This window comes from Coenobita brevimanus, chromosome 100, assembly GCF_032717465.1.
Source record: "Coenobita brevimanus isolate Jiangsu-jjx chromosome 100, ASM3271746v2, whole genome shotgun sequence".
NCBI lineage: Eukaryota > Metazoa > Arthropoda > Malacostraca > Decapoda > Coenobitidae > Coenobita > Coenobita brevimanus.
In genome coordinates, this window is record NC_137053.1 from 61,107,066 (window position 1) to 61,133,984 (window position 26,919).

At 40.0% G+C, this 26,919-nt stretch overlaps 1 protein-coding gene across 2 annotated transcripts in view; it reads left to right on the forward strand.

Moving 5' to 3' along the window:
* Nucleotides 1-26,919, forward strand: part of Ae2 (anion exchange protein Ae2) — a 167,256-nt gene that overhangs the window by 119,578 nt on the left and 20,759 nt on the right. For both annotated transcript variants that reach the window (XM_080284120.1, XM_080284119.1), the window contains exons 3-6: nucleotides 14,197-14,398; nucleotides 17,634-17,850; nucleotides 22,880-23,071; nucleotides 26,353-26,662. In XM_080284120.1, the coding sequence (XP_080140246.1) occupies nucleotides 14,197-14,398; nucleotides 17,634-17,850; nucleotides 22,880-23,071; nucleotides 26,353-26,662 (921 nt within the window). The remainder of the gene's footprint in view (nucleotides 1-14,196; nucleotides 14,399-17,633; nucleotides 17,851-22,879; nucleotides 23,072-26,352; nucleotides 26,663-26,919) is intronic.

Below are 26,919 nucleotides of genomic sequence, written 5' to 3' on the forward strand. Positions count from 1 at the left end.
CGCCTATCTCAGTGCTTTAGTCCTTTGTGTGTGTGTGTGTGTGTGTGTGTGTGTGTGTGTGTGTGTGTGTGTGTGTGTGTGTGTGTGTGCCAGCCTTCAGTAATGCGCTCATTGCTAGCGTGTTTTGCTTTGGGGAAAAAATTGTTTGTCGCAAAAGGAATGCGGTAAAGGTAACGTACTCAGCCTTTGGTTCCTTCTTCCCTGCTTCGGGGGAAAAAAAAAATGCAATAAAGATAACGTACTCAGGCCTTTGGTTCCTTCTTCTTCTTGGAAAAAAAGACAGACAGACAAAGAATGCAATAAAGATAGCGTGCTCAGGCCTTTGGTTCCTTCTTCTCAGGGTACAACACACACACACACACACACACACACACACACACACACACACACACACACACACACACACACTTATTCATGATTCCCTTTTCTAATGACAACAGTGAGCATTTTCGAACAACATTTTAACAAGATATCGTTTAATGATGGTGTTTCTCTGTCCTCTGTAAATTTGCACATTCGTTTTCTATTCCCGCTATTCCCAGACGATTTCATTCAGCTTAGGGGAGACTTTTCGATCCGGAGGGGTTTGATAGAGCCTTCATTAACCCCTTCAGTACAAGAGGCTTCCTGTAGGGAGTCGTAAAATCGTCTGGTGGCAGCAGGAATCAATAACAATTTAATAAAGTTGTTGTAACGCTGAAAAGAAACAGTGGTGTGGTTTGGCATCTTGATAGAGAGAGATTGACTAGGAGAGTATGCGAGATTGAGGTGAATGGGAGGAAAGGAAGGAGAGATACTGACTAGGAGAGTATGGGGGAGAGAGTTAAATGGGCGGAAAGGAAGGATAGAGATTGACTTGGAGAGTATGCAAGAGTGAGGGGGATAGGAGGAAAGGAAGGATAGAGATTGACAAGGAGAGTATGTGAGAGTGAAGGTGAACGGTAGGAAAAAGAAAGAAAGAAATTGACTAGGAGAGAATGCTAGAGGGAGGTGGATGGGAGGAAGAGGAAGGATAGAAATTGACCAGGTGCATATGTGAGAGTGAGGTGGCTGGAAGACGGAGAGGCAGACCAAGATAGTGATGAGTGCGAGTGTATGTGGAGGGAGGGTGGTATTTCATAGGAAGAGGGGGTCGTGACTGGATAGGGACAGAAACGCCAGGAGGTGCTTCTTTGAGACGTCAGACAATACCGAAATAGAGATGGGTAGATAGATATTGTACGAGAAGCCTCACAATAAGTTCTTTTCATTTAGCTATGTTCAGGACGACATCAGTATTTATGATCCTAAAGTTTCACATGTCGAGTTCACTTTAAGTCCTCCGTTTAGTCTACTTAAAGCCGACCACACCAAGGGGTCTTTCCTGAGCTGAGTAATTTCTTCTGGCGGTGGGAAGAATAAAAGGAAACAGGCTAGAACAGACGTCATCATCCTCAAGTCCTCAGAAGTCCCTAGAACCTTGTGGAACTCAGATCTAGGTTTCATTTTAGAACATATGCTCAGAATCGTTTATGGCAGCCTCAGCCCTTAAAACTTTGTAGTACTTTCGGATTGGGTTCCCTTAATAATCCCATACCTGTCCCCAAACTTTACCCCTCAGCCTTCCCAAGTCCCACAGTTATAGATGTTTACGAATTGAGGAGACCTGTAATTTGGTCCATGGATTTCTTTTCTCTTCGTGTGTGTGTGTGTGTGTGTGTGTGTGTGTGTGTGTGTGTGTGTGCGTGTGCGTGCGTGCGTGCGTGCTAAGAAGATGGAAATAAATGACTTAGTACACTGTTAGTACACCTTGGGCACGTTCAGGTTTAGTAATCATCATATTCCATTTTAAAACCTTAGGCACGTACTTTGAGCGTCTGTCATAATTACAAATATTGCGAGACGTTCAGTAGTTGCTGTTGTTGTTAAGCTTAAAGTATCAGTGTGTGGTGTTGCAATCCCTCCCTCCGCCTCCCTCCCTCCCTCCCTGATGATAGAGAGTTGCACCGCTACGCACCACGTACCCTCTGCAACCCGCGCTACATAGAAGGTACCGCCAGATTGCCAGCTTTCACTCCCTTCTGGACGGGGAGTACCTAGCTGGATGCCTTTGTTCGTAAATGTACGTGACTGAGTGCACGTTTACTTGTGGTACGTGAAGGGTATGTTTATTGTGAGTTGTAAAAGCAGTGTTGCATCACTTCGTTACCAGGTTGTTGGTGCATATGGAACCTCGTTTATGTTTCCTTATGTATTCTTTTTTTTTTAACCTCCTCATGCAATGTTGGAGAAGGTTTTGTATTCACCTGTGTCTGTATGGTTGTTTGTGCACATATCTCAAACAGTTGTTATCAGATTTCAGTGAAGTCTGGTAGAGAGGTGGGCATTGGGTTAAGGTGGAGTTTACTACATTTTGAAGTGGATCCGGATGCAGGAATAGATAATATTTTTTTTAAAGCATCAGTGGAGGCATGCCTTCTCTGAGATTGTGTAACAGGGCAGACTAAAGCCATAGAATTAATTATCTGAGCGGTAGAATTAATTACTGCCGCCGACGACTTTGAACCATGGTTGATTTGTAAATTATCAATTGTCGTTGGCGAAGGACGCGACCTCTCTGAATATTTTTAGTTTCCTAGTGGCCAGCTTAGAGGGTTTTATGGACCAGCAGGAATATGGCCGAGAAAGCCTTAAGATTTGCAGTAGCCGAGTTACCCCTCCCGTGATCTGCATAAATAGTCTGGCGGCAGCAGGAGTACAGTGTAACGTCGTCATCGTAGTGAAGGGGGTGATATGAAGATTAAATATAAGAGAAACGGAGGAAAGTGGGAAACTCTTATCAGTAAAAGTCGGAAACATAACTTTAATCAGTTCACATCTCAGACGTTGTTTTTCTTTCTTGATACCTGTAACCTTTTTCTTTATATGTTCGTTTCTTTTTTCTTTTCTCTTCTGTTTTGCCATGACGTTCTTTGTTTTATTTCTGATATATAAATATTACTATGACTTTTGATACTCATACTTTTTTTTTTTTTTTTTTTTTTTTTTTTTGAGAAGGTTGAGGGGGGGGGGGCTACGAGAGTTTTAGACATGAGAGTGGTCAGATAATGTACCTTATCACTCTCACCCCCGCACGCTGCATAAAATCGTCTGGTAGCAACAGGAATAAAAATAAAAATAAATTACGCCACTCCACGAGATTAATAGGGTCTAAGTCACCTCTCACTTCCTGGTAGTAGAGGCCATATCTTAAGACGCCACCAAGACGTCAGCAAATACTCGCCAAACCGTAAGCGCTTCACCCTTACCATTTGTGCTGAAGTCAGTGCAAATGTTGGGTATCGGGTAAGGAGTGTGGCGAGGTGTGGCGTGCATGAGATGAGGGATACTGTCACCCTCTCACTTCACCTTGCCTCATCTCACATCACATCACCTTGCCTCATTTCAATTTGCCTCACCTCTCTTCACCTCGCCTCACCTCCCCTCTTCGCACTTCATCTCATTTTACTTCATCTCACCTCACCCCATGTTACCTTATCATCTCACTTCACCTCATCACATCACATTATCTCACATCACCTCACATCATCTCACCTCACCTCACCTGCCGTCGTGGGGGCCGTCACAGAGGAGAGTGAAGGAGAGGGAAGGAGGGATCGCTGACGTAACACTCCCGTAGCAAAACCCCGTCAGCTATTTGTGCGACCCTGACGAATTAGACGGTGTTAATGTCAGATGTCTATGTATTTTCGTCAGGCTCCCCAGCACCTCTTCCTTAGCGATTTATTTTTGAATATGATTGGTTATTATCCTTGTGTAAGCTATTTATGCAGAGTATGGCGATGTTGGAAGGATTTATGTAACAGAATAGGACAGTAAGGTGTAACAAGCCAAATAAATCGCTTATGAAAAGGTGTTAGGGAGCTTCCTTACCCCACAAGATTACGGGCTTAAGTGTATGTAAGAGTGACGAACGCTTATTAATTATTTTGAATGCGTCTTTTACAAAATTAGAAGCAACGGGCGGTAGAAATAGTGTTTATTGTCACAGCATTCCATATTACAGATTGTGTTCATCTTTTATGTGCGTGCTTTAGTGATGTGGTTAAAAATCTTCTGGTTGTAGCAATAATAATAATGATAATAATAATAATAACTAATAATAATGATAAATAGTGTCCCTGCAAAATAATAATAATAATGATAATAATAAATAATGTCCCGGCGAAATAATAATAATAATAATAATGTGTTCCAGTCATTCTGTAAAGTCCTCGGAGTATGAATATTATTGTTATGACCCAAAGTACAGTTAGGGACAGAAGTTAGAGTAATATTTCACCTTTACCATTCCTTTCTTTCTTGTCCTGGGTAATATTCCTAAGCAGAGAAAGAAGCAGTAAATTTGTGCCCATAGGTAGTACTAATATAATGCGTTGGGGAGAGGAGTGACGGACATGCCTTAAGTGTGACGCAGATGCAGTGGAATGGTACACGAACTTTTGTCTCCGCCTGTACCTCAGCTGCAGTGATGGATACCTTGTGTGGAATTTATGGTTCGGGTTGGAGTTTGTGTGTGTGTGTGTGTGTGGAGGTTGCTTCAGGGGGTTATGGGCTGAGAGAGAGAGAGAGAGGAGAGGTTTTTTGTGTGTGTATGTTCTGAGATGTGTATATTGCAGGAAAAAGTAGTTTGTTTCGTCGTGTGTGTGTGTGTGTGTGTGTGTGTTCAGAGTTGCGTTACCCTAGCCTTTATCTGTAGCAGCTGATAAGAAGGCAATTAACAGGCCTCGTTTTAATGTCAGACAAGCAGTTGGCATTGGGCCTTATCTCTTGGCGATATTTTTGATTTGTGCGTGTCGATGTATTAGGATGCTTGGCAGGCAAAAATATCTCTGGGTATTTATGCTCCTACTCAGTAACGACCCTCTCTTGCAACACACCAACCCCACCAAAAAAAAAAAAAAAAAAAAAAAAACGGTATATACGCAGAGATGAAATGTGAAAAATATGGAAGTTAAATGTTTCTTAATCATTAACTCGTTTACCATAAGGGTGCTTTGTTATATACATTTTGTTTAGAAGTGAAGTAGCGAAACCGAGAGAGAGAGAGACAGACATACGTTTTGATTCCGTTCAATCTTATGACGGATTTTCTACTTTATTCTTACTACCGTTAAACGATTTTACTCACCGTAGGACTGATGTCTAGTAGTAGTAGTTGTAGTAGTGGTTGTAGTAGTAGTAGTAGTGATGGTGGTGGTGGTGGTAATAGTAGAGGCTGTTGTTATTGATGTCGTTGTTGTTGACCTAGGTTCGCCTGAAACGTGAACCCGGTGGACCGCAGGCTGAAGTTAAGCTATATCAAACACCCCCAATTCGAAAGAAAAAAAAAAATCTCTCCACAGCCAAACAAAACTGTCTGGAATCAAAAATGAGGGTGTTGAGTTGAAAGTTGCAATACACGAGATGTTGAAATGGTTACGCGCCATTATGCAACAGACAGGTGGGAGGCGGGCATAAACAGGTGTATAGACAGGTGCGTAAATAAACAGGTAATGAATTTTGGGCAGGTTAAAAGAAAATATCCGTACTCTAAAATACTCGTGAGAAAACAGGGATGAAAATAATGATGTATCGTGGTGTTGCAGAGCTGGTGTTGCAGTGAGGATAGTAGGGTCAATGGGTGTTGAAATGGCAGTGATTTATTAGCTGTTGAAACGTTAACGCCGCCATTATGCAACGTGAGAGAGAGAGGGAGAGAGAGAGAGAGGGGGGAGGGGGTTAACAGGTAATTAGGTGGTAGCAGGCAGGTGCAAAAAATCCTCTCATCATGGCCACGGGAAGGAGGCCAGGAGAGAGAGAGAGAGAATTCTTCTAAACTATACTTACTCTTTGTCTAATTTAGAAGCACCTTATTTGTGTGTTATGTCTGTGTTGGTTAGTGTGCAATCGTTCTTATTCAGGATGGCATTTTGGTCCGTGTACTGTCTTCTAATTGCCACTCAGGGTAATCCATATCTAGTAATTCCTCGATTAACTTAGTAATTAATCCGGCTTCTGTCAGACGATTTAACCCTGGCACCCACCACGAGGGGATTTATTCTGTCCCTTACCTGTTTATATAATTCTTACCCGACGATTTTTATTCCTGTAACTGCCGAATGGTTCATGTTTTATGTAGGTGATCAGAACCCAGACGTCTGTGAGATGTTTTATTCCTTGTGTGTGTGTGTGTGTGTGTGTGTGTGTGTGTGTGTGTGTGTGTGTGTGTGTGTGTGTGTGTGTGTTGGTGGGTGGGTGGAAGGGTGTGTGTGTGGAATCTGTATTTTCTTTACCTTACGTGTTGGTCTTCTGTGTCTTGATCAAGGTTAGATTTGTGCTTATGTGATCTTCCCTAGATTCTCTTATGTATCAGGTATTTTCCATCATTGATCCCTGGTGGCCTTGACGAAAACACATTATTATTATTATTATTATTATTATCATTATTATTATTGTTGTTGTTGGTGTTGGTGGTGGTGGTGATGGTGGTGGGAACAATGGAATGATTTTAAAGGATATATCAACCTTACCCCCTTCCATCACCCACCTCCACCTGCATCATTCTTCCGGGTTGTCTCAATTAAGACGTATTAAGAATCAAGACTGGCACTCAAGGATCGCGTCTTATCAAATTCCTTAACAGCATTTACGACACCGCAGAATGTAACCTGTCCAGCACGCGTTCCTAAATTTTACCTGTCTGTCTATCTATCTATTTGTCTATCTGTTTGTTTATCTATCTGTCTCCCTCTGTCTGTCTGTTTCTCCATCCATCCATCTGTCTATCTCTATATCGATCGGTTTGTCTATCTATCCATCTATCTATTGTCAGACGCCATAATCCTGTAAGGGGTGCCCACAGACAAATCGCCTCCTCGTCGCTGTGTCCTCTGTCATCGAAGTAGTTCTCTGTGTAAATAGAGTAGCCTGCTAGAAATACGGAGAGAGAGAGAGAGAGAGAGAGAGAGAGAGAGAGAGAATTACACTACAAAGATCGTGGCAGCGTAACAACACACACACACACAGAACCTACCTTATCGCATTCCCAATCAACAATTACCACACGGCAGAATGTAGCTTGATGATCTCACCTGGTTGCTCCCCAGGTGAATGAAATCGCCAAGTAGGAGAGTAAATAAAGTAAGGTGTTGAGAAGGAGAGAGAGAGAGAGAGAGAGAGAAAGTAGCATCCTTTAGCATCCTCTGTGTGTGTTTATGACAGACATGATCGTAAAAAGGAAGTTAATCGCTTGAAAACGATGCTTACTTTTGAATTTTATGTCAGTGCCTAAAATTCCTCTCTCTTCATCATGAATTCTGAGCTGTAAGGAGAGATTAGCACTGGAATATGATGCTTGTCACGAAGAAGTGCTATGGAAAGGATGTAGAGCCGTGGCATTGTCCTTTTTTTCCACTCTGCTACGTGAAGTAAGCAGCAAAAGGACGAAAACCTGAGTCAGTCTAAAGTAAACAGAGTTTAGTTTCATTTTCTCTTTGTTTATAATTGGTGTTATTGAAGTTCCAGATGGTAAAATAGTAGCAGTCTTGAGCCCGTACTCTCAGCGGTTAAGGAAGCTCCCTAACACCTTTTCCCTAGCGATTTATTTTACTTATTACGTGGACATCTTATCGTCCTCTTCGGTGTTGCGTGTCATTCTAATATCAGCATACTCTGCATAAATACCGTACCAAATGTTACCTAGCAGTCTCCAAAAATAAATCGGTAAGGAGGAAGTGTTAGGGAGCTCCATTAAGTGACAGGAATACTAGCCTTGTGCTTAAAATTCCTTGAGGCCTTGGGTTCTTTTTTTATGTATCTGCCTGAGGACATAGACTTGACACTCCATTCCCTGAGACCCAGCACTTCCAAACGTGCCACGGACCTTCACATATCACCACTTCGGCGCAAATACCCACCATCCATATTGAATACATACTAGAGTGATGGTATTAATGGAGGATTATGTACTTGTCGGTGTGTCTTGTGGAAGGTTGGTCAAGTCTGTTTTAACGATAGTCAGTTTGTGATGTGAGTAGAACAGTTTGATGTTATTTCGTCATGTCAGGAGAAGAGGATGTCACCTGAGAACAGTTTGGTATCTTTTGTGTCATTAGAGAAGAACGGTTTCGTGTGAGAACATTGTGATATTTTGTGTGTTGTGAGAAGACATTTTTATATCCTTTGTGTGTTGTGAGGAGAACATATCCTTTGTGCCATGTAAGGAAAGTAGTGTGGTATCCTGATGTGTTTATTTTGCATATTTCCCACGTAAGGCAAAGGATTCCTACGCTTTCCTGGCGCCCCTCCAAGGAAGACAGGGACCCACACCTGGTTTCTCTCTCTCTCTCTCTCTCTCTCTCTCTCTCTCTCTGTAATGAAGTCTACAGTTCCTCGAAATCCACACCGCCATCTTAGGTCGTATTCATGAAGCATCTTAAGCACCAGCGTTCCCAATGAATGAAATCTCAGTAGAAGTTATAATAATGTTTGGTTTTGTGTCCTCTCGTATTTTATCTCAGTTATTCAGGTTAGTTGTCATGTATGGTTTTGCTGTCTCGTATTTTCATTATTATTTACATGGTAGTTATTATCGGAGCTAGTTTTGTCCTATTTTTCAGTATAATAGTTATTTTGGTTCACTTTTACTGGACCTTTTTTTGTTGTGTCGCTTCTTTAACGTAATATTCACCCCTGTTAAATATTGGCAGGAGTAATTTTCTTTTGTCTTCACATTTAATATTCACTCTTACTTTGTGTGTGTGTGTGTGTGTGTGTGTGTGTGTGTGTGTGTACAGATAAAACCAAGCAATCAACAAAGCTTAATCTCAGCAACTTTTACGAGTAGTGTCCCTGGTCCTCTCGGGCTGCGGAGAAACTTCGTAACGCCTCCCACTTACCGACTTAGTTTGCAATTTTACACCCTTCTTCCCTCTTGTACGTTACTAATTTTAAATATGTTTATACGAGAAATATTTAATATAGTTAGCATTTAAGAGAATATCCGCGTTTAACATCCAAAATAAATCGCTAAGAAAAATATGCTGGGAATTGTATAATTTGTAGATAATTTATTTTGCATTTAAGACATTGTTTTGCATGTTATTTATAGGAGCTTAAAATTGATATTGTTTGCATCAGTAACATATTAAGGAGCAATAGGTAACATAAGTCGCAAAGCAAAAGGTGTTACGTAATTTGAGCCAATGAGAATGTGGTCCACTAAAGACTAATTTATCTTTTTTTTTATAGCTTAGACCAGACGATTTTATTAAGCATAGATCATACCTTTTGTGTTTTTTTTCTGTTTTCCTTCATTTTCTTCCTGTTTTTTCTGTACTCTCTCTCTCTCTCTCTCTCTCTGACCTTTTCATTTCTTCTTCACCCTTTTTCTGTACAATACTTCTTCCGCGTCTTCCCTGTCTCTCTCCTCCTCCTCCTCCTTCTTCTTCTGTACAGTCCCACATCACACCACCAACCCACTCATTTATCTTCTTTCTCTCCTCCAAAAAAAAATTTACACACTATTTAATGTAAAGTGGAAGGAAATGAGTAGTGAAATATAAGCTTGAAATTATTGATCATTATTATTATTTTTTTTGGGGGGGTTATTATTATTATTATTATTATTATTATTATTATTATCATCATCATCATCATCATCATCATCATTATTATTATTATTATTATTATTAGCTCCTGCAGATGGAGTTTTTTTTATTTCTCCTGATCATATAAAACAAGTAATTTATTTATTTTAGTGAAACCACCACCGAGCGATTTTATTCACGTAACCAAGGACTTGAGCTAATAATAATAATAATAATAATAATAATAATAATAATAATAATGTCGATGTAAAAGAAGTAAAAAAAAAAAAACGCGGTAGTAGGGAGGGTATTAGCAAATTCATGATTATTTTTTATTTTATTTTATTTTTTGTTGTACCATATATGCAGTGAGGTATGCAAGAAATGCCACTCTTCTATCATCCCTCGTCAGCGTATATTAATTTCCCTCACCTCATGTACCACCTAATGATTGTAATTGATTGGACACTAATTATGAGAACGCTAATTATATCTTTGTGTCCATTTATCTATTTTTTAGCTAATTGCCTATCTTTATTTTTTGTCCTTAGTTTCCTGTAAGCCAAGAAACCATTTACAACGCTGGGTGGTAACCATATAACCAGATCCTACGTGTCAACAAGTGGGTTGGTGGAGGGTTAGTGCCCCTCCCTGTCAAACAAATAACTCAAAGTCAGTGGCCACCCCTTACGGGATTATGGCATCTGGCAGTAGATAGATAGATAGATGTCTGTTTGGTCCCTGTGTATTGGGATTTTTTATGGACGTTTGGTTAATGCATGAGAGAGAGAGAGAGAGAGAGAGAGAGAGAGAAAAGAGAGAGAGAGAGAGAGCGAGCGAGATGTATGCGACAGTAGAAAGTGTACTAGAATGATCCTAATCTTGTTGCATTAGAGAGAGAGAGAGAATGTATGCGACTGTCGAAAGTGTACTAGTCTTGGCTGATCCTAATCCTGTTGCATTAGAGAGAGAGAGAGAGAGAGAGAGATTAGAGATTGCAGATATATATGATTAAACAAGGTCATGCCTGATAGGAATTTTACTTCTTTAACCTTTAAGATGAGCATAATAAATCATTTTTTTTAGAGCACGAAGCATGTCTGTTTTTTCTTTTTCTTTTTTTTTCTTTTTCTTTTTTTTGGCCACGTCTTTAACCCTTCAGTCCAATGACGTATTTTTGTATTTAATTCTTGTAACCACTGGAAGATTTTTTTTTTGTTTTTCAATTTGACACATTCCTGTTAATCCTTTCAGTTCGATTATTTTATTTTTTCGCCACCACCAGACGATTATCTTTAGTTTCTGGAGAGAGTTTCGGGACTGCATTAACTTATCATCAGAGCCTTCCCCCCTCCCTCCCAAAAAAAAGCGCGGAGATAGAGAGAACTAAACTATAAAATAATTTAAGTTTATACCCTTTCAGTATGATGGTTAAAATTTAGCTTTCTTACTTCAATTCCATTTAACTAAGAAAAAGGCATTTGTTTTGCGTCTGTAATATAACTAAGTCTTCCTTTATTTCGTCATTCACTAACCCCTTCAGTGTGATGTTTTTTGGGATTTATTCTTGCATTCTCTAAACAATTTTATTCAGCTGAGTATAGGAATCTTGGACCGAAACTCACCTTAACCTTTGAGGCACAGTGACGCCCTTCTTCTTATGGTCTTCCTTCTGCCAAACGATATAAGTCGACCTAGGAATGACACCTGCGTCTTGCCTGCATTCGTAGCTGCTCAGAATTGCCAGGCATAAGGAGAACGTTGCAGGAGAACTTTCCATACCTAATCGTTTTGTGTGCGTGTGTGTTACTCAGAATTACTCATCTTACACGGAGCATATGAACAATGTCCCATAAATACTATTGGGTAACATGGCTTCTGTTGTTGAGGACAGTGGTGGCCTTGTGCTCCGTTTTGGTGCTAGACGCCTACTGTGGTCCCAGATTGCGTGCAAGATGATCGCAATAAAAATGCATTAACCTCGTCAGTCTGATGATGCAATTGTACGCCATGCACGTGTGATTCGCCGAGATGTTGCCCTATTACGAAGGACTTTTCTCGGAGCGTGTGCGGAGGGAGGTATGAGTTGGAGAGAGAGCAGCTTGATGGCAGAGGCTAGGGTGACATGGAGGCAATTCATTTGAGGCCACTCCTACGTGGAATAAGGCGTCTGCGTATAGACAGATTGGTAGAGATAGGTAGATAGATATATAGATAGTGTACCGCTTTGCCGATTCCCTTCCTGACATCAGTTAAGACCCCTTAAATGGGATCAAATGCTGGACCTCTCGCTTTGTAGGGTGCGATTCAAGCAGTTAGGCCTTGGTAGCTGATAACCCCGCCTGTCAGGTGCATTGATTACATTCTCGCCATCCCCAGACGACTTGGTTCAGGTAAAGAGATAGGTGTTAAGAAATTTCCCAAACCACGCACACAACCCCACCCGTCATCGTATAGTTAATCCAGGTTAGTCACCTCCTGTACCACCACACGCCGCCCTGCCTCACGTACCCGCCCATGTATGACTAGTGGCATTTTTAACAACAGGGGGAGGGGGGAGGAGAGGGCAGCGGGTACAAGGGAGACAAAGACCTCTTATACAAGTATAGATGAGGTCAGTAACAGGAGAGCAAATCAGTAGTTTATATATATATATATATATATATATATATATATATATATATACATACTTATATGTTGTCATATATTTTAATATATACTGTAGATATAGATAGATAGATGTTCCTCAACCCCTTTTATTAAGTCGAATATACTTATTAGGCACTAGTCACACTGAAGGAGAATGAAGTGAATGTTTTAATCCTTTTACTAAGATCCATCTCATCCATGCTGAATAAAATTGTCAGGCGGTCGAAAGAATGCGTTTATTAAACTTCGCCACTCTGAAGGGGTTCAGCCTCGGGTGGGATCAACTTCGGCTGGCATCATAATTTTGTCTTTTTTTTTTTTTTTTTGCTCTTTCCTGTCAGACATGTGAATCCCCCAACTCGGTACACGAATTATGTAGCTTTAATATTGATGTAGCGGTTGTGAGTCAGAGGGGGAGCAGGCTGGCAACAGAGGACAGAAGGACAAGGTGACTATTTGTTTGTAGCCACCCCTTCCGGGATGAAGGTGACTCACTGTAAATGGATATGTAAATTAAACTGCCTTGACACTGATGTAACTTGGTTAAAAGAAAATCAGGATGAGGTATACAGTAGAATATTTTGTATTTATCACTTCTTTTAGACTAAGGGTGGAGAAAAACTATAGTGAATTCTAGAAAGAAAAATTTAAAAAAATAAAAATAAAATTGACTGGTGGCGGCAAGAACAAGATTTTAAAAAGGAGGGTTTAATTAAATGCCAAACTATCACTAGAGTTTATTTGTAAGTGGCTGACCTTTTATACAGAAAGATTACCTTGACATGTGTTAGGCATATGTTTAATTCTCTCTCTCTCTCTCTCTCTCTCTCTCTCTCTCTCTCTCTCTCTCATTTTTTACATTTATTATACTGTATTTATCGATTTGCGTGGGACATTCTTCCAAACTTTTTTTTTTTTTTTTAGTAATAGGATACACTTTTCATTTGGTCTTGCGTGACAACTTTTTACGCCTTTATTGTTGATGACGTAAGAGACTCCTTGGCATCTCTTCTTAGGCGATTTGTGCTGCGTATTACACCTGTTATGCAAGATATATGTATTTTACGTATTTATTTTCAAAGTTTTAAGTTCCAGCATCCCATTCCCCCCCCCCCACACCCATCACTGTATTTCAGGACGCCGTATTACAGGAACTGAACCACCTTTGGCTGTGCAACTTCACACACACACACACACACACACACACACACACACGGCTTTTTTTTTTTTTAAGATTCAGTAAAGTAGCCACCGGGGATGCATCATGTTTAACCCCTTCTCTCCAGCGACTTATTTTTTTTTTTCTTACCCCCCCTACTGCGAAAAGCCTCTCCAATACTACTAAGAAAAAAGAAGTGTGGAAGCAAGATCAAGTTAATAAGAAAGTATGTGATTGTGTTGAAAAAGTCTAGTTTTTACGATGCTAGAGACAGCTTCGTTAACCAGCCTTTCTTTTGTTTTTACCGATTCTTTGGATGTGTTCGTGGTACTGATTTCGCTACATCCTTTGCATTATCTTTTTCGGCTATTCTCGGAGTCTTCGCTACGTATGTTGTGGGCTGTATTGCGTTTGTCTCGTGATAGTCTTTGTGCATCCCATGTCTGTGGTTTGGCCGTGTATATTTTGAGACTTTTTTTCTTGTCATTGCCCTCAAGAGCGTATCCAGCTTTTCAACTATGTCCATATATTTTCTTTTCTGTTGGACTCTGTGCAGCATGACCTTTGACTTGATGATACTGTATTTTGTACTATCTGTTTATACCCGTAACTTATTATTATTTTTTTTTATCAAGCCAATGACCTTTTTTTTTTTTCTTGTATGCCAACCAATTACTTTTTTTTTATTTTTTTTTTTTCATTGCAAGGTAACCAATTATTTCTTCTTCAATTTTCCTCCTTGTAAACTAACCAATATTTTTTTTTTTTTCCTTACTCCAGGCGCGGTACTGCTGGATCTGGAGGAGCGTGACCTGCCAAGCATCGCGAGCCGGGTGGTGGACAAGATGATCGCCTGTGACCAGATCCCCCCCGACCAACGCGAGGCGGTCATACGCGTGTTGCTCCTCAGGCACAAGCACCTCCGAGAGAACCAGTCATCCTTCAGGCTCCCCTCCATCCCTTCAAGGACCACTCTTGCCAGGTGAGTAGCACTGGCGTTATTAATCTTTACTGGGGCTTCAGTTTTAGCATTTTCCTCAAAGTTTTATGCCCAAATTTTATTATACTAAAATCAGTAATTCTCTGTGACGTGTGATATTGTAGAAGATGGATTGGCAACGTCTCATTTGAATACACCTGTAGAAAGGGAATAAGTGAAGGAGTATTTGTTGGTATCGTTATCGTTGTCTTCGTAACTCTGCCCCTTCGGTAAATCATACTGTTCCTTCCCCTCATTCTCTCCCTTCCCTCTTACACTCATATTGTCTCCTCCCCTCACTGTCATCCCTCCTTACTCTCATATTGTTTCCTCCCCTCACTCATTTTCCCCCTTCCCCTCACACACCTTACCTTTCCCTCTCTTCTCTCTTACCCTCCTACTCTCCCCACCCTTCTCTCCCTCCTGTCTTACCTAGTGTCCTCTCCCCTCACTCCCGCCTTAAACTGACTTTCCTGTTTCGTCTTCAGAGAGAGAGAGAGAGGTAATATTTAAATGCTACATACTTTTCGTGCTAATGACAGGCGTTTTGTTTTTCTGCATTTTCCTTTGACGTCTTGCCATTTGAGAGAGGGAGAGATTACTATCTACCCGCAAGCCCCTCAAACACTTAAAACACATTCCTCCAACATTTGCATTTGTCTCCATTAGAGAAAGAGAGAGAGAGAGAGAGAGAGAGAGAATTGTCCTAACACTCCCTGTAAGACCCATTACGTATCCACTTAACACTTTCCTCAGGCACCTTCGTTGCCTCCAAGGTCATTGTCAACATCCTCCTCTTCCTCCTCCTCCTTCTCCTCCTCCTCATTTGGCTTATGTAATTAAAGTAAGATTGCGAGGGTGTGACGTGCCTTAAGTTATTTACATTAAATTTAGAAGCATGATGGTGATGATGATGATGATAGGACATGTTTTTACGTTTGTTTTTCTTTCCAGCTTACACTGTGATTTGCGATGCCGGCTTATAGCATCTAACAGTTTTAAGTTTTAATAGTAGTAGTTGTAGTAGTAGTAGTAATAGAAGCAATAATAATAGTAGTAGTAATGGTAATAATAATTAACACCATTATCATCATCATGTCTTACTCAAAAGCCAAAGTTCTTCCTAAGGACTTCACGAGCGCCCGACACACGTTTTCATTTAAAATTCCAAAACCTGTGAAATTACTGATATACGTGACCCTAAACAATTGGGAGGGAGTGGCCTACACTTTCATACGTTCAGTAAAAAAAAAAAAAAAATGGGGCATTAAATTTCACTGCGTGTTTTTATATATATATATATATATATATATATAATATTTTATTCTTTATTACCGAACTTCATACTACACTGATGAAACTGGTTTGAGTCTCTCTCTCTCTCTCTCTCTCTCTCTCTCTCTCTCTCTCTCTCTCTCTCTCTCTCTCTCTTTAATTCCCCTGTTATTAATTGTCACCTCTCGTGTCACTGCTAATTTTTTTGTTTACATCAACACTCCCAATGATTTGCGTTTCCCTAATTCTTATGTTTTTGTTTTCGTTCGTGGATGTGTTAAGCTTTAAATTTCGCCATTGTATTATTCCTGTTTTTTTAATGCGTTTGTCTTAGATCATGTTTTTAAATTTTGGTTTGTTTTATGGATGTGTTTATTATATAATATTTGTTCACTCATTCTCAGTGTATCGTGTATATAACTCGTCTCGTTTGTTTTCAAATTGATTGGCTGATTGATGGATTTATTGAGTTAATTCGCCTTGTAAGTAGGATGTTCTGTTACAATAATGAGGAGGAGGATGGAAATAATAATAATAATAGTAGTAGTAGTAATAGTAGTTATATAATGATGACGATTATGATTATTGTTTTTATTATTATGGTGATGAATATAACTATGAAGTACATGATTAATGAATGTATTGCATAAATTTTTCCCCCCGTATACCTGAATTCTGTGTTTGCAGATAGTGCGGCAAGCTCGATCCTTTTTTTTTTTTTTTTTTTTTTTAAAGTCTGGCTGCTTCGCCCAGATAGTGTATATTGTTTATTTTTATTATTTTGTTTTTTGTTACATTATTTCCATATTTTATTATTTAAAGTATATTGTAGTTTTTCTTCATTACTTTATTATTTATTGTATTATTTCTGTATTTTATTTTTTGAAGTATATTGTAGTTTTTTCTTATTATTTTATTGTTTATTACATTATTTCTGTATTTTATTTTTTGAAGTATATTGTAGTTTTCTTTACTACTTTATTATTTAGTAGTTTTTTTATTATTATTTATTACATTTTGATATTTTATTATTTGTTGTATACTGTAGTTATTTCTAGTACTTCATTTAGTTAGAGAGACTGTGAAATTAAGATGTTTAGTCTTTATTGCTGCCCGACCTCAGCTTAGGAGAGACTTTACGAGGGGTGAGAGGCAGCTTTCATTAACCCCTTCACAACGAGTGGAATCCCAGAAACTGAGTAAAATTGTCTAGAGGTACCAAGAATGAATTTAGATATACGTCATGGGGTTGAAGAGGGCAAATTTCATCACTTCAGTGACATTTGTTTTTTATTGGTACTATTAATTTAGTTTTTGCTGCTACCATACGATTTTACCAAGCTCTTAATGATGATGGTGGTTGTGGTTGTGATTGTTATGATGATGATGGTGGTGGTGGTGGTTGTGATGATGATGAAATGACAATTCTTTCAAACTGGACTTATAATTTACCAGTATTATTACCCATGACCTCCTTATCTTAGCAGTTAATTGTTTATTCACCTGATATTGTTCACTTATCAGCAGTTTCGTTCATTTTTTTTTTTCACTCAGTCCGTTCAAGGTACTGTAGGGCATTCCCTGTTATTTATGTTATAAGAGAGAGAGAGAGACAGTGAATGAGTGAGTGATAAAAATGTAAAAATAACCCCATCAGTGTTATAAGAGAGAGAGAGAGAGTGGTAAAAATGTACATATAACCCCATCAATATTATGAGAGAGAGAGAGAAATATAACCCCATCAATTTCCCCATCTTGTGGGTCAGTGAGAGATAGATTAAAAAAAATAACTATTCCCAGCAATCTCCCCATCCTACTTGTCTGATGAGAGGCTGCCATGATCAGTGACAAGTGGCAGTTTGTAGGTAGATAGATACAGATACCTACTGTAGATATGTATTCAGATAGACATATACTTTTAAAACTACATAAAACTAACCCTATCTATCTCCACATGTTACAGCTCTGATGAGAAGCTGTCACGGTCAGCGACAAGTGGCAGTTTGGACGGTAGTCATCGGTCCTCGGCACGCAAGGCGGGACTGTCCAACCTCTTCCACGTTAACACCTTCGCCAGCTTCCGTCGTCACAGCTCCACAGGCGACGCTGAGAATGTGGCCAACGGTAACGTCTCCAAGGACCCTGATGTTAAATGCAGCCATGATGATTCCTACACACAGGTGGGTTAAGAGAGGGAGGGAGAGAGAGAGAGGTTTGTTGGTGGATGGATGAAGAGATAGTTGGTGGATAGATAGACTGCTTGACAAATCTCTTCCCAAAATATGTCTGTCATTTTGTTTTATATAAAGTATTACTGGTACTGTTTAAGGTTTTACACATGAGCTGAATGTGTGTGTATAATTTAACGTAAAGATGGACATGTAGCTTAGTAGATAGCTGGATGGATAAATGAATAGATAGCTGGGTAAGTAGATATGTAAGTTTATAGTTAGAGAAGTAGATTGGTCTTCTTTTAAGCACTGTAAATATTGTTCAACACTTACAGGGGCAGTCGTGATGTCACTGCATTTGTCACTGTGCCGTTTCTTTCCTGTACCTACTGCTGACTGACTTCCTTGTATGTCGTAACACACACACACACACACACACACACAAATGCAGTAATCTAGTGCACACACACACAAAACTTTGCAGTAATCTAGTGCACACACACACACACACAAAAATGCAGTAATCTAGTGCACACACACACAAAACTTTGCAGTAATCTAGTGCACACACACACACACACACACACACACACACACACACACACACACACACACACACACACACACACACCTTCACCTTTGCACATGGACCCTTTTGACCTTGCTTCTCTGGCTGCCACCCGCTCACCTTGTTCATCCTACCTCCTCCCTCTTCCCTCCCTCCCACCCTCTTCTCTCCTTCTCTCCCTCTTTTACTCCTTGCGACATTTATCTACTTTTTATCGATCCTCAGTGACGGGTAAAGTCCCTTGCTGTTGTGTAGAGTGGATAGCCTTGTAGTATTGTTGAACGACCCCTCCCACTTTTGCAACAAAGGTTGTATTCTGTGTGGAGATTTCACCGCATATCTTGCCTGGTGATTTATTTAGTACATTACACCTCAGTATCCTCTTCTTGTCAACCATGTCTCTGTTAAATCTATATGAAATGCACTCAAGAAAATGCTGAGTAGTAATATGCAAACTAAACCGCTAAGAATGAGATGCCACGAAGCTATGCACGTCACAGGGCCTACTTGCTTGTTATAGGAAGACTGAACTTCCTCGAATTTTTGCTCTACATTCTGACGCACGAAGATATCTGAGGCAAAAGCCGCCGCCGCCGCCCCCCCCCTCCCCCTCCCCAAATGCAAATAAAGGTGAGAGAGACATGCATATTGCGTCAGCCGCATGCCACCCACTTGATTTTTTTCCCCTATCTCTGTGATGACTTGTAAACAGATCAAAATTTACTACAGTACTCAGTTCTTGATGCCAGTATTGTGCTCGTAAATAATGCTTAAGCTTTTATTACCCTGACTATATTTACTATTTACAGTTGACAAGCATAACTGGTAGGGTTTTTTATTGCATGTATACTTTAACCTTGATTCTTAGCCCAGTCCCGCTAGATAAGAAATATGACTTCAAATGTTATCATTGTACCCAGCGAGGTTAATTAAGAGCGAGGCGACTTAACCTTTTATGTCCATGAGTCCACCTTTAGCCAAATAGAACTCTCTCGCAAAACAATACAAAATCTTCAAAATGTACGCATAGGCTAAAGGTTGCATTGTGGAAAAGTGATGAAATTTTTTTAGCATTAGTAGGCTATAAATATCGCAACAGGATAGTACAGTAGCAAGGCAAAATTTAGTGAGGAACATGGAGGGTACACATGACTTTTAAATTATTTAGTTGCATTGTGGAAACATGATGAAATTTTGTGTGTATCCATGGGCTACAAATATCACAACGTACCTGGTAATAGCAAGGCAAAGTTTAGTAAGGAACATGGAGTGTTCACCTAACATTAAGATTATTTGGTGGTGGCAGGGCGGGTGTTCATTCAGTAAATACCACTTGAGGCGGGAGTTCCCCTGCAGTGGCGACCGTTGGCAGCCACGGCCTTGACTTCTGCCCGCATTATCCGTTGGTATGTAGTTGTTTTTACATCCTGAAAAACTAGCACTAAGCCAATGAACTGCATCCTCTTGCCCACACATGGTTTGTATAGGGGGTTGGGTATAATTGGATTATTAGTGGCCCATACTAGGAGCCTCATTATATTTTGGATGACAGTTCATTTAGTCGAGAGGGAAAACCCGAACGTGGAGCTGTGTGTACTTTGGATGCCATCGTTGGTTACTCCATATTGAGCTAGCTAAAGTTAGTGCAGCTCAGCACACTCAGGTTCCTATACTTGCTGTCAGCTGAATAAACTCATCTGGCATTAGCTGAATTAATACTTGTTACCCCAACCATGACTAGGTGTATGGTATTTAAGCTTGCCCCTGCTGAATAAAAAATGGTTTTTAGGTCATTGGCGGATGCAGAGTTGTCCATGCTACTCGGGCCATATCCATGGCTAATCACACTGAGATGTTACAGTGTGTTACATAATGTATACTGTAATTTCATCTTATACTGGCTGTTATAGAGGATACTTACTTCTGCCATACAGATGTGATGCATATATCGGTAATTCTTGGTTGACAAACGTGACCAGTTGACCGAGAGAACGAAATTATCGAATCCTCATTATTTGGAATATTGTATGGGCAGCATCTCAAAGTAAAATGGACACCTCAAAAGCATTCCTGGATCCTCTCCCATGGAAAAGAATACTGTATTAGTAGTTTTCCGGAACCAAGAGGGTAAATTTAGCAACAGTGAAACTTTCATATCTGAATTATGTATAGAAATCAAATTTTAAAAGATAATAAAAAAGGGAGAGAACACGAATAAATTGCGCATTGCTGTTATGTCAATGGTGTCGTATTTGCGTAAGTTAGCCAACTATATCCCGGAATAATTTTACGTTAATGATTTATTCAAGGCTGTAGCACTACATGTTTTTACTGGATTCAGGCTACTATTTTCTCCAATCCTTCGGTGTTGCTGGCCACCAACTAGTTTTGCCATATAAAATAAAAAAAAATGGTTCAATGTCGTGCATTAGTAAACTTCTTGTAGCGATAATCATCATGGGGTGAGATTTTTTCCTGTTAAGAGGAATGAAGAGTGCACAACCTTCTGTGTCTGTTAGTTCTTTCAGCAAAAACAAATCCAACATGGAATCGATCAGAAATATCCCTGAGAATCCCACTCATGGATGTTTACACTCTCGAACGATGGTGCCTCAGACAGGCTTCAGTATTTTCTTCCATTATTGCTGAAAAGAAGATAACCAAGTTGGTGTATTTTGTTGCAGTTGTTTCAGTACTTTTTGTTTTGAAAATATCTTGATAGTGATGGGGTTATAGGCCAAGAGTTTTCAAACCACGTCAGTCAGAGAGGTTCTCTCCAAGCTAAAAGCTTTAGCAAGAACAAATGTGGAAAGTTGTTATTATAAAGAAAGGGGTACAACTTGCAGGACAAGCATGTGCTAGTATTTATCAATGGACAAGATTGTCAAGGTCACTTGAGGTTGCCAAGTTCAAACATCGGCTCTTATTTCCTGTCGTCCACTTTGCAAATTTGGATAAAGTGGGAGATTACATGAAGGATATCGACTTGGATTAGCATGAGGAAATGATGAGACAAAAGCCTGACATTCTTTTGTGTCCACCCAGGAAGAACTTTTCGATTATGTGCCTGGCAAGAAATACATAGAAGTTGTGAGTTATAATCCTTTTGCATGATGCATAACATAACCCAATTTTACTGTACATTAATAGCATCAGTGTTGATCAGCTTCCTACCTAGCCATTTCATTGTGTGTGTGTGTGTGTGTACAGTAACAATATCAGTGTCCATCAGCTTCTTACCTAGCTATTTCCAAGTGTGTGTGTGTGTGTGTACAGTAACATTATCTTAATGTTAATTGGCTTCCTACCCAGCAATTTCAGTGTGTGTGTGTGTATATTAACAATATCAGTGTCCATCAGCTTCTTACCTAGCTGTTTTCAAGTGTGTGTGTGTGTGTGTGTGTGTGTGTGTACAGTAACATTTTCTTAACATTAATTGGCTTCCTACCTAGCAATTTCGATTTGTGTGTGTGTGTGTCCTCCTGGACCTTCCTTGATGGTCATAACAAGCAATAAGAACAAGTTAGGCATGAGACGTGAGGGATGGTGTTAGACAGGTTTTTAAATTTTAGATAGTGGTTCTGGCTAGGTGTTTTTTGGAGATGATGCAGTGATGATATGCTGTGGTAATAACAGTGAATATGAGTGGTGAGTTGGTTAGAAGTAGATTGAGTTAACTGCAGCTGATTATTTGTATAGTGACTGATAATGTAGATGTTGTGATAATGTTGCTGATATTGGATATTGACGATGGTGATGATGACATTTTGTTTAGGATGTTGGATATTGATGATGATGATGGATATAGTTTAATTAATATTGACAGTAATGATTGGTGAAGTATATAGTGTGATGATGTGATTTTATTTGTACATTATAAGTTATGATGGCATTGTAAGTTATTATTGATTGCATTTATTGGTATGATTGTGCAGTTGTGATGAGAGTTGCTGTTGCTTTACCAAACTACTGTGATGATGATGGTGGTGGTGGTGATGGTTGTGGTTGTTGTGGTGCATATTTTGTTTTTAAGAGATGATTTATTGTAGCATTATGGTAACAGGAAGGATTCATGTTATTATTTATGTGTTTGGCTGTGGACATAGATTGCATAGTCTTCCTCCTGCATGCCATACACCTTAACATGTCATCACTTTCGCACTAATACCTACCACTCACATAGAATACGTGCTAGGGCTGTTTTATAGACTGGTATGAGGGTGTTATTGGGTATGTTTTTTAAACATCATTGAGTCTTATGAAAAATCAGTAAAGTCTGTTTTTAACAACATTCAGATAATCAAGCAGTTCCCTCCATTAGCTTAGGACTGAATTCGCTACCTTCCCACCAACTCATACCACCCTTATTCATATACTGTACTTGTCCATCCCATCCCAGTCTACTATATATAAAAGGAGCCCTGTTATGTAGTTGACCATCACAGTGATACTATCCAATTCCTACCTCAGATTGACATAGATGGAGACATGCCCCGAAAAGACAGTGGGCTGGAGAGTCGGAAGAACAAGGAGCTGATGAAGAAGATCCCCGAGGGCGCTGAGGCCACAGCAGTATTGGTGGGTGCAGTGGACTTCCTGAAGCATCCTACCATTGCATTCGTCAGGTTGGCAGAGGGTGTCATGATGGATAACCTTGTTGAGGTGAGGGAAAAGTAACTTTATCAATATTAAAGTCATCTATTACACCTGTCTTTGTTGAAGTTGTTTTTGCCTGTTAGTTTTTACCACCAGAGGATTTTCATCCTAGGGGAGACTATTCATGTGAAGGGTTTAACAGCCCATAACTAGCACAGTACAATGGAAATAAAATAAGGTACAGAGAAGTTTAATGCACATTTACCTCTAACCCTTTCACTTCCAGAGGCATCCCTTAAGTTGAATAAAATACCTTTGGCTGCAGCAGAAATGTACTAAAATATATATCATAGTACTTAAGGTATTAAAATTGCAGTGAAATATTGGTCACTTAGATACAAATAGTCGGGAATTATAGTTGATAAAAACAGGTTCCATGCCAAACATTTTTTTTGTCAGATTTCAAACTCACTATAGCAGTCATCATTGCTCAACAGCTCAGTGCCACTCCCAATTGCCTGGAATGGTTACTGTGTCCAGTGGTGGCAGTGAGTTGTTTCTTGAGTGAGATGGTACAATTCTCCAACTATGAAGTAGAGAAAATTGTTTGAAAGAAAATGAATATGAGAAGCGTATTAGAAAATTATATATACTGTATATTCATCATCATCCTGCCCCTTTTTCTTTTTCTTTTTTTCCCACTCACAGATGGGGTGAGGTAGGGTCCAGAAATCAAGGAAAGAAAACATCATAGTGGGAAAAATAATCAACAGCATGCCCAGTGAAATGGACCACACACTCATTCACCTACCATTCAAGCCCTAGAATCCTGGCATCACCTTATAGGCATATCATTCACACTAAGTTTTGTAATTGCCTCTCAGAGTAATCTGTTGACTGTCAGACTAAAAAAGTGATGCCAGTCCTTTGTTAGTGCACTCCAATGAATATGGCATCAGTGGTCCCCCTACGTGGCATAAACCCAAACTGCATCTCATCAATATTCACTCTTTCTCTAATCATACCTTCTAAATCTCACTCCATTACCTTCATTATCTGATCTAAAAGCTTTATACCTCTATAATTTCCTCTTTCCAAAGCATCACCCTTCCCTTTATACACATTTACAATTACACTCTTCAGCCAATCATCTGGGACAACACATTCATAAATAATCATATTTATCAAGGTCAGTGACTAACCTCACCCCTATATCTCCTGAGGCCTTCAACATTTCGGCAGTCAACCCAGACACACCTGCTGCCTTCCCCACCTTCATCCTGCCAATTGTCTCACTCATAGTAGCATCAATCAAAGGCCAAGGGCCAAACTGGATCTACTGGCTCCAAACCTTCCCTGTCCCAGTCAAACTCCTCATTCAACAACCAGCTATAATGCTCTCTCCATGGATCTTTAATATACTCACTGTTCACCACTTCCCATCCTTCATCATTCTTCACACACTGCTCACCTATAATATCCCGATTATCCCTCTTCTCTGATGTGCCACCTTAAATATCATATTTTTCCTTTCCCCCATGATTTAGGTAATCAAGCAAAAGGTAAATACAGATAAAACAAAAGTGATGATATCTAGGGTTGGTGGCGGTACTGTCAAAGACGAGGGAGAGTGGCCACGTGCAGTTTGCCACAAGGGCGTGGGAAGTAATTCCATCTTGTGTGGTCTTTGTGATAAATGGGTGCAAAAGAGATGTAGTGGTATCCGAGGTAGACTGCACGATAATGCTGTTTTTATGTGTACGGCGTGTCGGGGAGAGCAGGTGGAGATTGTCAGGCATGAAAGGATTGAACTTGCTGGTGAGTCTCTTGAGTGTGTGGAAGAGTTTTGTTATTTGGGAGACATGTTGTGTGCAGGAAGTGGGTCTGGAGCTAGCTCAGTGGCTGTGGTGAGAAGTGGTTGGAAGAAGTTCAGGGAGCTGTTGCCTCTCCTGACATTGAGAGGACTCTCCCTATGTGCTAAGGGATCTTTGTATGCAGCATGTGTTAGAAGTGTAATGCTGTATGGTAGTGAGACCTGGGCAGTAAAGGAGGAGGATATTCGCTGGTTCAGACGTACAGAAAAGACAGTGATTAGGTGGATGTGTAGTGCGTCCCTGCATGCAAGGTCTGGGGGGGCTTGGTTTACGATGGAAGAGTTGAGAGATAGGATGGGACTGGAGTGTATTGGTGTTGTGATGAGGAGAGGGAGACTGAGATGGTTTGGGCATGTGGAGAGGATGGGGGATGATAATTTGGTGAGGAAGGTGAGAAGTGTTAATATTGGTGGTGGGGTTATGAGGGGTAGACCAAGAAAAACATGGGACGAGGTCATTAACCCTTTGAGATTTTCGGTCCTCCGCCGATTGAGTCTGTGCCAGATTCAGCCCGGCGCACACAGAGTGCATCATCGTGCAGCGATATTTGTACTTAATCAGCCACTGTACACTAACTTTTTATGGTAGACTAATGAATATGGTACCATTTTAAAGCTGAATAGTTGCTCTTTATCATAGTATGGTTGAAAAAGGTAAATACGGTAGCTAAAAGGCCAATAGGACGAGTAGAAGTTAGCCAAAAAGGAAAAATCGCACACCCTTCCGTAGAAAAATATTTGTAAAAAAAATGTATTAGAGTTACATGAAATTTGATTGCACCATGTCAATCTACAGTAAATTATCTTTCCATTGATACATAGGTTATGGCAGTTTACGTTAGTTTTCACAGAGAAAAGCGAAAGTTCTCGCTGTCACACAGGCATATATCCATGCAGGTAATACTGATATTATTCATGGTAAAAGCGAATTTATTATGCATATCTGTCTGATGTACTTGTCACTGTAAAACCAAATAGTTGGAAAAGTTTAAACAGGATAGTGTACGTAGAACTAGCCCAGATAGGATATGGAAAACATGCATGAAACAAATGTTGTTTCATACGACTCAGATTCGAGTCATCAGAATCTCAACGGTTGGATTTATGATGACTCGAAATCGCGTCTCCAGAATCTCAAAGGGTTAAATGTGACCTCAGGGTTAAGGGACTGAACAGGGAGGCTGCAATAGATCGTGCAGCATGGAGAGCCGCCATTAGGTGACCAAGGCTGACGCATGCAAGCATGTTGGAGCCTTTAAAAACAAAACAAAATGAATGTACATATATAGAAACTTAAACTATCAAGGTTGTTGCTTTGTAAGAATTTACTGTAACTGCATGAAAGCCTTTGCATACACCATGCTGGCACTGCACCAGAACTGCCTTAACAGCTTGTCTCCATGTCAGATAACTTTATTACTATACTTATTCTAAACCATTGTATGAACTTTATATTATGATGTATGTCTTACAGGTACCAATCCCAGTGAGGTTCATGTTTGTTCTGCTGGGACCATTCCATGGTGAGATGGACTACCATGAGGTGGGTCGCTCCATCTCCACCCTCATGTCAGATAAGTGCTTCCATGAGGTGGCTTACCGTGCTCACTCCCGCGGCCAGTTGCTCTCAGCCATCAATGAGTTCCTCAATGCTTCCATTGTCCTCCCACCATCGGATTGGAACAACAAGGACCTGGTACCTGTTGATGATATCCAGGAGAAGGCAGCACAGATGATGAAGAAGAAGGAGAGCATGAGATCCAAGCGCATGCAGGCAGAACATGGTACAGTATTATTGTGAAGAATAAAGTAGATTGTGCAGTGTGTGTGAAACTGTCATTGTGAAAGTTTGCTGACACTTCCCTGCCAGCTGTGGTGATGGAACATGTTACATAAAATAATTGTAGTGGCATGTGTTGGTATTGTAAAGCACAGAACAGGTGTAGCAGTATGAAGCATTTAGCTGAAGACTGATTGAAGACTGATGTTCAGGGAGGAAAGAGATACAATGAGTCCTCGGTATACGAAAACTCAATGTACG